We start from the raw sequence: 15061 nt of genomic DNA on the forward strand, positions 1-15061 counted from the left end.
CTATTTCCATTTACGAGCAATCGTTTCGTGTAATTTATTAGGTTCTTCCATACGAAATGTCCGATTTCTAACCGTAACAACATAATCCTTTCCGAATTAAAACCTATCGATCAAACCAACCACCATTGCAATCAACATGTTCTCTGAAGGAATCAAAAGTTTCTTGATTGTCTACAATTTTGACTGTCAACATTCTTCATTGTTTTGATTTTCTACGATATACATATATTGTTTCGACGTGTTGTCAATGCAACATCACTAAAAAATTGTTCAATTTTGAGCGCAATGATTTTTATCGATCTGAAACAATTTAGTTAAATACATTTAAACATTTATTTATTAATATTAAATTAAATATATTATTTATCATGAATTTTATTTGAAAAGCTACATTAGCTATGCGTCAACTGAAAAATAATTTCGGTAAAGCCATTTGTTACATAAAGCCAAGCGAGGCGGAATTTCTCTTGCGGACAAGTTGGATAAATTGCGCTGGAGTTTTTTAATTATTTCATTCAGCGAAGATAAGTTAAAAACTAGCTACATTCTTTCGACCACAATGAATGTTTAGCTATTTGTTATAGTTTACACCGATTAGCGAGGATTGCTCGCGCGCTTAACTTGTACATACGAAGCGAAACAGCAATAGCTGGAAGAATGTCATTCTTTCTAAAGAAATTCTTCCAATTGTAATTAAGGGCAGTCATCAGATCTGATTCTTTACTATCGCGACTGCGTTTAACGGCAAAGTCAGTGCACGAAGTCCGATTTGGATCGTCGGAAAGAAGTTTGCTGGCCAGTACAATAGTGGTTACGCGATTTTTACGAAAACCGTGTAAGGGAATTCCAGCGCGAGCGGTTTATCTCGTGATATCACGGCCGGTGAGTTCTCTCGGATTCTTTTCTCTGCTCGTTCGTCTGCTTCCTGGCATGGCTGTTAAATATTACCGAGGAATACTTCGTTGACCAGACGATATTTCATGCGAGCAGGTGGCGTTTCGCCAAAAGGAACGAGACATGTCCAGGCCCCGAAAGCGTTCTGCCTTTATCGCTCTCTTTTTCCTTCGTCCCTTCTCTCGTTCTCTCGCTCCTCGTGCCTTCTTGCGAATCAGCGCGGTGCGGCGCGGTGCGGTGCGGTGCGGCGCGGTACAGCGGTACAACCTAAACTCTCGTAAGAGAGGTTCACGAACCTCTCGGGTTGGCCCGATCGGTCGTTACGGTACCCGAGGTGGTACCCGAGGTACGAATAACTCGCGTTTCAGTACTCACCATGTCGCCCGTCTCTCCTGGAAGGCCCATTTCGCCAGGAATCCCGTACGATCCTGGGTAACCCTGAGGACAAAATTTCAGTGATTTGCCGGCGAACGAGATAAAGAAGCTTACTGCATATTAAACCAATCATTAGAGTCCGGATGTTCATGCATATGTTGATAGAATTTAGAGTAATACACCGACGGAGTAATACACCTGGCCATTATTTGCTAATAACTCGGTAAATACGTTTCGTAGCGGTTTGGAATTATGATATATGCTGTTTAATGATCGATTTGAACAGTATCTAACCGTCGAAAATCGTTTAGGACCGATATGGACAAACTTTCCTCTTAGCGGTGGAACTTGGACAAATTTTCGTCCAGGAGCCGACGGAATAATACACCTGGCCATTATTTGCTATTAACTCGGTAAATACGCTACGTAGAGATTTTTTTTTCGAGAAAAATTCGTAACCAAAGCTAAAATTTGTTTTGTCGTTAGGACAACCTAAAAACGGGTTATCTCTTTATTTTACACGCATTACGCAATGCATATGCTTTACATATTTATTTTTTCAGAACGCATGCTCAAATGTATTACACATTTCGTGCATATGCGCGTAACATATTTATTGAATCTGTTTTGCTACCAACGGTTGGTATTTGTGAATACCAGTAGAACTTTGGGACTCAGAGTTGTGCAGAATTACAATTGAATTACTCCAGGAATTATAATTACAAAGTAATTTAATTACATAGTAATCATTGATTTTCATTCAATTAAATTACATTGTAATTCGTAATTGCAATTGGAGTACAATTATAAAATACTTTGTAATTAATTTACATAAAATAGCGTTACGTATTATGAACAAGGACGAGGAAATTCTTCACAGTTCCGGGCTATACATAATTTGGAGAGCTGTATTTTAATTATATTGTATTTAAATTGCACATCTGATTAAAATAATTAGTGATTGAATTAACTGAAAGGTTGGAATTATGTAATTCAGTTCCGACGTCGTTGAATTACTATATAATTGAAATACAATGTAATTGAATTGCGTAATTCAATTATAATGTAATTAAATTAGCACAACTCTGTCTTGGGAACGATTTGAAAGAGGTTCGACAACATTTTTTTCTTCTTGTCCATTTTATTTTTCAACAGGTCGCGGAAACATTTAATAGAAACGATGCTGTTGCCTTTAAAACTGCTTAGGAAGAACAGAGATTAATAACTCCGTAACAAAGCATTTCCTAACAAACTTTATAAAACATTTCTTTCTTCTTTTTTAAGTTTGGAACATCCTGTATATCCCTTACATATTTTCATAGCTTTCTTACATATTTTATGTGCATGAACATCCGGACTCTACTCATTATGTGTTGGTATTGAATAAACTGTCTGTTACCTGTATTTTTTCTTAAACGATTTTTAATCCATTTATGCGATTATTTATAATAAACCAGCGAAGAAGTCACTTTCTTTCGATTTCTAGATGAGCTCGGGAAGTTTTGCGTAATTAGTGTTACTGTGTTCTCGAATTCAATTTCTAATAGTATTTTTTACTTATAAAAAATAAAACCACAAATTTTGCAACACTTCGATCATCACATTTGAATTTTGTGATAAGAAATATTAATATAATACAGAATGTATACATTCTACACACAGCAAGTGAACAAAGGCTTCTAAAATGCTTTTGCAAAATCAGTATTGGGCAAAATTTAATTAATAAAATTCTATTCGACATTATTGAATATCCAATCGAATCAAAATTTACCTGGATAAAAATTTACCCGAATAAGAATTTATTTATAGTTCTAACCAAACTAAAGATACTCTCGTGATTTAGGTGCTTGGCTTATTTGCAATAATAATTTTGTCGGGGACAAAATTAAGTGGAACTTAAAAATGAATAATTTCTTGAAAATTAGATCAAGCTACTTGAGTTTTTGTTTGTGATGTTAGAAAAATGAGTTTACTGAGCAATGTATACAAAAACTTGATTAAAAACGATATATTTTAAATTTTCATTTTAGGCACAGATAAAAAAATTTAAAAATCGTGCCCTACACTGTTTTCTTCGAAATTCCGGGCAACAGCAATTTCAAAAAAACCTTTTTACACATTATCTAGTAAACCTTCTAACATCTTAAAAGAACTCAAGTGGTTTGGTCCAATTATAGTTTTTAAAGGATTACTTAAAAATACTTAAATTTGTTCTCTCCTGTATATAAATACATGAATTATGAAAAGTAAAAAGTAGAATTAATATTCTATTTCAGTGGATCAATATAATGTTAATAAAATCTTTAAATTAACTTTCAACAATTTAATCTTTTGTAACATCGATAGGTGCTTAAGATAACATTGATCATGTTTTTGAGTGATGAAAATCAATATTAATTTCAGTTAAATATTAACTACGAAAATGAAATAACTGTATGAAGCTGCTTATTTTTTTTTTTTTGTTAATTGTCAAAAAACAAAATAAATTGTATTATTGGAGCAAATGATGGTAGGGATAGTTTTAGTAAGTTGATTTTTGTAGCCAGTACCTAATCGCTAAAAATGTAGGTATCACATTTAGTAATTTTGGATAATCGAAGTTATGTATTGTGTTACTATTGAGTGAATATTTGTTTTGTGGTTCGCTGAAATCAGAGGCATGCAGTATTGAAGTGTTAGACGCGAGCTTCAATCCCAACAAAAGAAACCAATTTCCAATTTAAACTCTTAAAAATCCGGCGCCTTAATGTAATCTACGTGAACGAAGAAATTTCGTCCTAGTTATATTCTACACGTTGCCCAATATGCCCGTCACGTTTCAAAGCTACTGCCACTCGCAAAACACTGTTTCTCTTCGAAGCTACGTGTCCAACAGTTCCCTTTCGACCTATCCTCGGTTTTACTCCCAGCGAGCAGTTTGATCCGGCGGAATTTATTCACAGGTCTTTCCAAAGTGTATGTTATGTACATAGGGTAAGGGACCCAATTACGGTTGGGGTGACAATTACTGTGCATATATTAATTATACATATTTTTAAAGCAAAATGAATATTAAAAAAGAGATATTAAATGTTTTTCATTAAAATCAATTAATATACAGTGTGTTTCAAAAGTGTTGTACTTTCTTGAAAAGGGTGATTCCCTAGGTCATTTGAAATAACTTTTTCCTTTGCGAAAATGTTCTCCGCGGCTACGTTCAAAAGGTATTAACAAAAAACATGGACTAACCAGAGCGCGGCAACAGCGGACCGGTCATTGGCCGAGCCGGAATCTGTCCGCTGTAGCCGCGTTCTGATTGGTCCGTGTTTTTCATTAATAATTCCTTAACAATGACGAGGAGAACATTTTCGCAAAGGAAAAAGTTACTTCAATTGATCTCAGGAATCACCGCTTTCGAAGAAGCGGTACAACATTTTTGGGACACCCTGTATATATATATACCTCTTTTTAATATTCTTTACGCTTTAAAAATAAGTATAATTAATATAAGCACAGTAATTGGCACCCCCACAGTAATGGGGTCCCTTATCCTACATATGTTGTTTATGGTACAGAACATATTTGGTTAAAAATTGTTGTATTATACATTCGGAGAAAAAAGAGGTACCTAATAGAGTCTATTAATTTTACATTACATCTGTTGGACGAGATGATTATCAAATAGTGACTTCTTCGTTGTTTATTTGTTGCAAAATCATAACGTGTAATTTGTTATTGTATTAGATTCACTGAAAAGACTTGTTCTTACATCTGTTTCGGTGGCCAAACTCTTTATAAACTTCAGAAAGATGGAATATACTTATGTATATAAAATAATATCATAACCCAGATTAACTGGCCTTAAAATACTATTGTTTTGTTATCACGATTTAATCTTGAAAATAAATGCACAGGATAAGATGGGTCAAAATACCCCTTATAATAGATATTACCATATTTCTCTAATTTCCTTTTGCATATTGAATAACTTTTAATTTTAGAAGTTGATTTAAATAGTCATTATTTAATGAAATGTTTCATATTTTATGGAAACTTAAAAAAAAAACGTCCATAATCAATCAACGTTACAAGAAATATTTTGAAACAGCTTAATAAATTTTTAATTGTCTGCTTTCTTAGCTTTGGTGTCAAGACAAACAATTTTTCGGTAATTTCATTCGATTTTATAGAATGATGTTAGATTACCTCAAGTCCATTGATGCCCGGAGTACCGCGGTCACCTTTTACACCGATCGAGTTGATACCACCCTCTCCAGGTTCACCAGTTGGTCCGTAATCACCTATCGGACCCGGAGGACCACGATTACCATAGACACCTGGCATTCCTGGTGCACCAGCACGTCCATCGGTCCCGTTGCACCCATCCAGACCGTCAGGTCCCATCACACCGGCTAGGCCAGTATAACCCTGTAGTCAATAATTTAATTATCATTAGTCTCTTATTTTTGGTTCTTTAATCAAGAAAGAATTATCAATAGACTGTACACTAGGGCGGCTATTATTCCCGACTTTCGAGTTTTGTTTATGCCTCCTCACCCACCAAAATTGTTCCACATAATAAACAAAAATCTGTACAAAGTTTGAGCACCCGCGGATAACGGGACAACGTGCCCCCGAGTCCATAAACATTAAAATAAACCTTATTAAATGTTCATAAAATCGTCTTTAAAAAAATGGAGAAAATTGTCAAACCAAAATAAAAAATTTTTGTTGAAATTTGAAAACTGAAGTGTTTACAGATAAAAGATGATAAAAACACACTCCAGTTTTCAAAAAATATTTTTTTGTTTTGTTCCGACATTGTTCTCAATTTTTTCGAAAACCGTTTGTTTTACGTAATACAGCAGAAAAGACGCAGCCTGTCGTATACAGAAAAGACGCAGCCTGTCGTATACATAAAAGACGATATCCTGTATATACGTAATTATCATTATCATTACTATAATCTGATCATGAATTGACGTTCACAGAAAGTGATGCTTTAGAAATTACTCTTGAAGTTATAGTATACATTTGTCAAAAGACAAACGCCTTTTAGACATTTCTAATGAAAAAATAGAAATGATAAATTTATTGTAGGGAATTTAAATAAGATCATCTAAACACTTCCGTCTGATAATGTCTTTAAAAAAGTGCTAAGGAGAAAGTTACATTACTTGAAGGTCATCGATCTTACAGATGATAAAACAACCAATTCGCATAATGATATTGATGAATATTCAAACGAGCGCAAAAATTTCTAATCATACGGTGGTTAACTAAAAACAATTTACTAAATCATTACCTATGGATTACGTAAGGACCTAATTCCTTCTCAGAAAGCATTTTTATTCGAAAGAATTGGAATGTTGTAAAACGCAATACTTTATACAATACTATCTGAATTGCATAATTTATGAAATTTTAACAATGCAAAAACTACCACGAAGAGTTTCCATAATTGATAACTTTTAAGATATTTATTAGAATAGAGGTTTATACAAACCGACAGTCCAGGAGGTCCAGGGAATCCTTGTATGCCTGGATCACCCTAAAAAGAAAACAAAGATTATATGCATTGCAAATGGTGGCTTCTTAAGTACTGCAATTTAGGTGCATGGTCTTTGTAGTAAATTTTTATGTATTCTCAGATAAAGTACTAATATCATAAATTAACAACTATAGATTTCGTGTATAATAAAAAATTACTAAAAAATGAAAAACTTCATTAACATTACTTGCACTTCAATAAATTGAAGATTTTTCTGTTATCTTTTTTCATATTAGGGAATGTCTGTACTATTGTTTATTTGGAGATTTTTTCCGCCCTTACCACGTATTTACAAAATTTGGTGATATTACATCGAATCACCCAATATTTTAAAACCATGAAATATAAAATCAATGGATTTCAAATATTATATTGCTTGAAACGATGACATATTTCATTAATATAAAATCCAAAATCCGTATGTATGTGATTTCTTTTATAATTTTTTACTGTTCTCGTGTAATATGGATGAAATTTTATTTAGTTGCTCGTTATATTTCGTTCGAAAAGTATAGACTACTTACGCAAACATTAACTGTAAAGCAGGATGTGAAAAAATTCAAGATTTTTGAGTTTGTTAATTTTTAAAAGATACCTATATCTCTCATTGTTTTAGAAGGTTATAAGTACAATGAAAATTGATTAAGATTTCATTAAATATGAGTAAGAATGATGGCTATTCGCATAAACAATACAATAATTTGATTTCGTCTATTAGTTGAATCGTTAACTTACTTTCCGATTCGACTGTAAATAGGTAGGGTCAGGAATCTAATTACTGTGCCTACATTAATTATACTTATTTTTAAAGCATAATGAATATTAAAAAAGATATATATATATATAAACTGATTTTAATGAATAAAATTGTAATATGTCTTTTTTAATATTCATTACGCTTTAAAAATAAGCACTCCACAGTAATTGGGTTCCTTACCCTATTCGTATAGATTTTAAATAAATAATAAATCAATATCACATTAGTTCCGGTTAATCCTTCGAAGTACATATGATTTTGTATTCACGAGTTCTGCAAACGCATTGAATCTACAATGTGTATTCACATTAATATCTTCAATGACAGACTCGCAAGTTTATAAAAAGAATCGGCTTCATGGTTACGCGATTGCCGCCTACTACATTTGTATAAACATGGTGCATCTGTAATTGAGAAGAACGATTATAACATCGCACCCTTGATTCACTGTAAGGTCATCTAATCAGCTTTGCAACTGTGAACAATCGAACGCTTCCTGATCTGTCGGGGCATGTAAAAGTGCGAAATCCCGACTATCAGCGAACACGATTTTCTTCCGGGTAAAATAAAGTGCGTCGTTAACAATTGCCTATCGCATTCAATTGCCTCGTGCCAAAGAGTGCAATATGATTGTACGCGTCGCATCATGATCACTAACAAGATTCGTGCCAGTTTTTTCGAGACCGCCAACAGTGTTTGCTCACGTCATTTACGACCGTGTAATTAGATATTCCCGACAAACTTTGCTAACGATTTCGTCATTACACTTTAGTTTAATTTATTCGTTGATGTGTTACTACTTTACTACAAAAGCTTACGACTATGTTTCGGCTAATATGTGTCCCAAAAATGTTGTACTTCAAAAATAGTGATCTGGATACTAGACTATATTCCTAAAAAGAATGTTTCGTTTCAATATACACGGTGTTTCAAAAATGTTGTACTTCCTTGATAGGGGTGATTGCTGAGGTCATTACAAGTAACTTTTTCCTTTACGAAAATGTTCTCCGTGACTTTGTTAAGGAGTAATTAATGAAAGAGACGGACCAACCAGAGCGCGTCTACTGCGGACGGATTTCGACTCGGCTAATGCCAACGCCACACTCAGCTGTAGCCGCTCTCTGATTGGTTCGTGTTTTTCGTTAATAACTCCTTAACAAACCAGCAGAGAACATATTCAGAAAGGAAAAAGTTACTTCATATAACCTCGAGAATAACCCCTTTCAGGGATATACAACATTTTTGGGACACCCTGTATATATACTCTGTAATAATGCTATATGAAAACTGTGTATAACACCGTACAAATCTAGGCTGAAGTTCCGAAAATCAGTTAAATCAGATTGAGCTCAAATTTTGAGCATAGCCTCATTTTGCATTAAAAACATGTTTCTTGAAAAGGCTTGGCGAATCGAAAAAAGATGTTGTATTATATTAGTATCATTTTATAACTTAGCGACACAACATTTTCTAGTTTACCGGCATAACGCTTAGATTAGGTGTCGGTTCTGAACTTGTTATTGCTGGACACGGGTTGGGCCAGGTCTGGATTAGATTTGTATATGATTATGTCTAATTTTTATTGTTTTGTAGGCATGGTTGAGCGTGGTGGTAGATATCGTTTGGAAATGTATCTAGACAATAAAAGAGACACGAACACATTGATTAGATTGATACAAAAACAAGTTGAAATTGTTACAGAAATTGCGGTACGATAGAAAATGTTATGTGTGTGGAAATATCAAGGACTTGCTCTGAAATTGATTATTTTACATTTAAGTAATGAATGATAACATGTTATCATTAAAACATTTATTTACGTATTGTTCACTTTTACCTATCGACATAGTGTACATTATTCAAATATTAGTATTTAATATACCAATTAATATGTATTTGTATGGTTTCTGTTTAATAACAGAATATTAAATTAATTAGTCGGTATTACTTATTCTAGATGAAATCTTTTATAAATTTGTATTATTGAATTTTTCAGAAATATTTTATAAAAATACTGTGGTTAATAAAAGTAAAAAACCATTGTTTAAATGTTGCATTTTTACTCTAAAGAACAGTGAAAAAGTACCAAATTCTAAATGTCGTGTAACTCAAATCATTATTTATTATTTTTATTTTAATATTGATACTATACAAAATAGCATTTTGTACAGTGTAAATTTTTAATTATTTCATTTAAAATTATTTATTTTATTTCAAAGCGGCCGTGTCAAGTTTTTAATGAAAATAATTAACAGAAATTGCAGTAACTGTTAATTTTTCATATGGTTTTTTTGTCTTGATAACTGTTTGCAGTTGTCGTAGCATATTCTCCACTAGTTTCGGAAGATATTTCTCATCCAATTATTTCCACGTTCTCTTCAATGTTGAATAATAATTTTTCTTATTGGTCACCTCAGTTTTTTTGTCTTCTAATAAAAAATCGACCATAGATTGTCTGTCAGATTTAAGTCAAAGAGTTGGGGAGGGCAATCGATAGCTTTCGATTTATTCGATTTAAAAAATTTCTGTGTAATTTTCGCCATATGCTTAGGGTAAGGGATGCCATTACTGTAGGGAGTACCAACGACTGTGCCTTATTAATTCTATTTATTTTTAAACCATAATAAACATTAAAAAAGAGATATTTCTTCATTAAAATCCGTTAATGTGTATGTTATACATCTCTTTTTTAATATTCACTATGCTTTAAAAATAAGTATAATTAGTATAGACACAGAAATTGGGTCTGTTACACTAGGGCCATTATTCTGTTTATATAGAAAATTGTTTCCCAATCCAATTTGAAGCAACGATGGCTGAAAATTTTCATAGGAAATGTCAATATACTTATTTATCGTCAATATACCATCGATTTTATTCAAAATACTCCCCACAATCACAATATTGCATATCTGAGTTGTGCTATCCTAGCACAACGAAGATATGCAATATTATGTGTGTCGGATGACCACAAAGTCTAAATACGGATATAGAATCCATGCGTGAAGGGCCGTGGATAAGAGTAAAGTGCCCTTGACATCGTTGTTCTGGGGAATTTGTATAGCATAACTCAGATATGCAATTATATGGTATTTGGATAACTGATACTAACTTAAAAATTACTTGCATATCCGAAACTATTATTTACCATAACTTTTTCCTGTTTATTTTTTTGAAGTAATACTTTAGCACAATGGTAGCACAACTCAGCGCAATTGAGAAAATAACAAAAAATTAAAAGTGGTGGACTACTCTAAAAATCGTTCTTTTTTTCTATTTTTTGTCGCATTTTTGATATTACACTGTTAATATTCGAGCACAATGTAGCACAAACTTAGCAGAATTCATCATAACAGTTGAAATTACGTAATTCTGAAAGTGAGGGGCTAACTTCTAGGAGGTCATTTTCTACGCACTGAGTCGTCTTTCACGACAGGAGAAGTTTAGATTTTCTTGAATGGTACGTACTGCGGTATACGATTTTTTCTTACTTCGCGAACAATAAGACAGGCTTCTCGACTAATGGTAAATCGAGTTTCTCTTGCATCAATTTTATGCACGTCACAACTGATTTCGCACACAATTTGTGAACTTGTGTCTTACACAAAATTTTCCTGCCACCTTCCTTTGCGAAAACCCTCGCGAAAAACTCGGCACGATATTTTTTATAATTAATTTTTGCACTTAACAACACGCGTTATGCACTCAACAAATACAATAGACACTAAAAATCAAACCATACTATAGAGTGACCAAAATACAGTCAAAGTTCACGCGTTAGAAAGGTTAAAGTTTTGGTCAGCATAAATAAGATAGTGGTCTCTTTTTGTCTTGGTAATTAGATGGAATATTCTTGATATAAAAATGAAGAAAACTCGATTTGTACAAAATGTTGTTTTCCATAGTGATAAGGAAAGGTTTAAATTACACGCAATTTAGGAATTCTTACTTTTTTTTTTTAAACATAAACAGTAACTTAAACATTTTGTTTAAAAAATTTAAACATTTTGACCGGTTTCCCTTAAGACTCCTAAACAATAGAAAACTGGAGTTTTATTTATTTCATCTAAATAACATAGATCTAAAACCTTTCTTGTCTGCTTCGACAATTGCTTTTCATATTTCTCAAGTTCTCAATGTTTAAAATATCAAACTTCGCAATCTTTGACACGAAAATTGTATTGCAAGTTTGAAAATACTTTGAAACGCGTATTTGTTCGAATGCATACATGCCTAAACTTTAAACTACAGTGGAAAATTCTCAGCTTCGTAAGATCATCTTCCGTTACGCAGAACGCACTTATCTTGCACGCGATTACGCACACGAATCGAAACTATAAAATACGCATAAAAAAGGAGCAGCTTTATCAGTTAACTTGTTACACAACTTCCAAGAAACGTGCCTGATTAAGGATATATGCCGTAAGACTCAAAAATAGTTATGTGTTACTTCATCGCGTCTAGCGCGAAAGTGATCGTAAATTGAAATTTTAAAACGTCTATTAACCTAGTATGCCCATTATTTAGATCTATTATTCAATATCTTCGGATCAGACCGACCTATATACATATATATTATCAATAAATAATTCATACTTTTGTTACTATATATTACTAAATAATAAACATTTGTCAATTAGGGAGGCGAGTCAAATCATCATTTTGTGTCCAGTTACGTTACAAGTATCATATTTTAGGTATGAAAGACTGAATATACAGTAATGAGCACACACAGCATGGATTGTACGTACACCTAAAAAAGATTTGTAAAACTCAAGGTTCAGTGATGAAAAAATATTAATTTGTCGCCATACTTTGTCCGAATAAATATAATCTTTGTAATATTCGAATTTCTAATTGGTGATTTTATGCACAATAGGCGATTGTTTCTCGCATATATCTAACAAGTTAGATCTCCTTCGTTCAGAGGAGAATGGATAAAATGATTAACACAACGTCGAAATTACTAGTGTGCAACAGTGGTTGTAAATGGTGAAAAAGCCTATCTCGTCGAGAAAGATAGATAGTAGGAACAAAATTATTTTGGAAATATATATACATGCCAATACATATGTACAATATACACATATGTACATGAAACTTTAATTATATCCGCCGCCGGAATTGATGAACTATGCGCAATTCTGTGCGCTGGACATCTAGAGAGCTAGCTGCAGCCGCATGTTCAGCGAAACCTTGATCGCCTCTTATTTAGAATCGTTAAAGTGAAAAATTATAAGGCGGCCGAACGATTCATGGGATCAATTATGCGCTTGTGTCGATTTATTATTTATCGAAATAGCACGCGGTCGAAGCGGCCCTCGTGATATTCAAGTTATTGCGAGAAAGTGGCCGAAGCCGGGGGGGGGGGGGGGGCTCGTGTTTCTGCGACGAGACCGATTAATACCAAACGTGGTTAAAAGCAACGTAATCGGGTCAGATACCAAATGTTCGAGAGCCATCGGTCCCGAACACTTATGGAAGTCTATGCGATGCATGGGACTGGCCGTTATCGATGTGAACATTTTCAACTAGATATACTAGAAGTAACTAATTCAGATAAATAATTTACTCTTTCTTTAAACAGACCGGAGGCATAAGATAAGGGATCCAGGTACTATGGGGGTACCAATGCCTGTGCCTATATTAATTATACTTATTTTCAAAGTATAATGAATATTAAATAAGAGATATCAAATTTTTTTTAAATTAAGTGTGTAAAACACAAAAGCTCTTAAAGTACGAAACAAATCATTTCGAATTTTTATTTCATAATTTAGAGCAATTTCGTGTAAAGCTCATGAGAAACCTTGAGAAAGTACTGAACAAATGAAAGTCAATATTCGGTAACGTAAATAATTCCAGCACACAGAAACGTGTAGTATATTAGTAAGACGCATTGAAATTACGAAACAATAACACTAATAAGAGCAATCTTTAAAATTTTTGCTGTTATTTTCGATAAATCCATTAACTGAAACGAATTTGGAAATAGCGCCATTTACTGTGTGCAGTAAGTAAGCTAGTTTTCGCTCAGTGCTTATTTACAGCGCTACACTGTGCCGCGTATAAGTACGTGAATTCACAGGTAACCAACCTCTTCCTGTACGCAACTCAGGTAAGTGCAAGCATAAACAGTAAATAACAAGTACATAACAGTATATATAAACAGTATAACAAAGTACGAATATCACCTAATCCAAAGACAATCAAAGATTTGTTGCTATTTACTTGTTTTTATCAGATTTATTTAAATAAATTGTTGATTGAATTATAATTAATTTGTTTATTCAAATTTATTTTTTTTTAATTAAATACTTATTAACATTATTACTATTGGAATTTGTTAAATTATGTCAAATATTAATCCTTTGTTATGCACAGTAAGGTGGGACCTCAGCTATACTTGACGAAAATTATTTTGTAGGATATTTTTAGTCTCACCCCCCAGAATTGTAACACTTGTTGGGAAAATGATCTGGAAAAAATTTGGAGTCGATTGGATCATGGGAACTTAAGGGACATCGAATTTGAAAATTTTGAATTTTTTAAATCTTCACATAAATACACGTTATGATATATCGTTGAATTTGTTTTTTTTTCTTTAAGGATACATACACAGCATAAACAGTTGTTAATAGAAAAAATATCCATAGCCTTGAAAATTTGAAAAAATGACCTTGACAAAATTTTTCTTTCCTGTCACTATATTCACTTCTTTATATACTACAACTTTCGTTTGAAAAGTTATTTCATATACAGGGTGTTCATTTGAAAACTTTCCAGCCCAATATCTCGAAAAGTATGAAAGATATTAAAAAAGTGAAAAACACGTGTCCAAGGATTTTAAGGGGGAAAGAGGGGAGTAGTATCAGTTTTTTATTTGGGGGGGGGGGAGGCGTTTCAAGGGCGTTTTGGCGTTTTCAAGGCCATTTGAAGGTGAACCTTGTTTTTTTAAATTACTTTGAAAACGCCACCCAAATAAAAACCTTATACTGCCTCCAGCTAGAAGCGGCTGCATCGAATAATTCCATTCTTTGAACCATTCACGTCCCTGGGGTTCGACACTAGGCTTTTTGTTTTGGCGACACGTCGGTCGACTCGGAGAGGTGACTTCTGTTTATACACAAACTTGCGATTATTCGCAGCGTGAACGGAATGTCCATAAATACAAGCTCTGCGCTTAACGTATAAAATCGCTCAAGTTTAAACACGCATAATTTTTGAACCAGTGAATCCCTAACATTAGAACTTGGATGTTTGGTATTTTCTCGTTAAAATCTACAGGATTATGTATAAAAAAGTTAAAAATTTACGGGTTTCCAAGGTACAGGTGCCCACAATTTTTGTATGTACAAACTGGCAAAAGAATATATTGACATTTCCCTGGAATTTGAACCGTTTTCTTGATTTTCTTGGATATCAAATTGTGAAAGAGAAAAAAATTCTAGTTACTGTAGCTGTAAAATAAATCAGAATAATATCAGAATCATGTTGCAAAAATA

General features: G+C 33.2%; 1 protein-coding gene across 1 annotated transcript in view; it reads right to left on the reverse strand.

Annotated features, from left to right (window-relative positions):
• LOC143360356 (uncharacterized) overlaps positions 1 to 15061 on the reverse strand; it is a 141467-nt gene that overhangs the window by 39915 nt on the left and 86491 nt on the right. The window contains exons 3-5 of the mRNA XM_076799111.1: positions 6755 to 6799; positions 5455 to 5676; positions 1270 to 1332 (exon numbers count right to left, since the gene is read on the reverse strand). Coding sequence (XP_076655226.1) covers positions 1270 to 1332; positions 5455 to 5676; positions 6755 to 6799 — 330 coding nt within the window. The remainder of the gene's footprint in view (positions 1 to 1269; positions 1333 to 5454; positions 5677 to 6754; positions 6800 to 15061) is intronic.

This window comes from Halictus rubicundus, chromosome 13, assembly GCF_050948215.1.
Source record: "Halictus rubicundus isolate RS-2024b chromosome 13, iyHalRubi1_principal, whole genome shotgun sequence".
NCBI classification, from domain to species: Eukaryota; Metazoa; Arthropoda; class Insecta; order Hymenoptera; family Halictidae; genus Halictus; species Halictus rubicundus.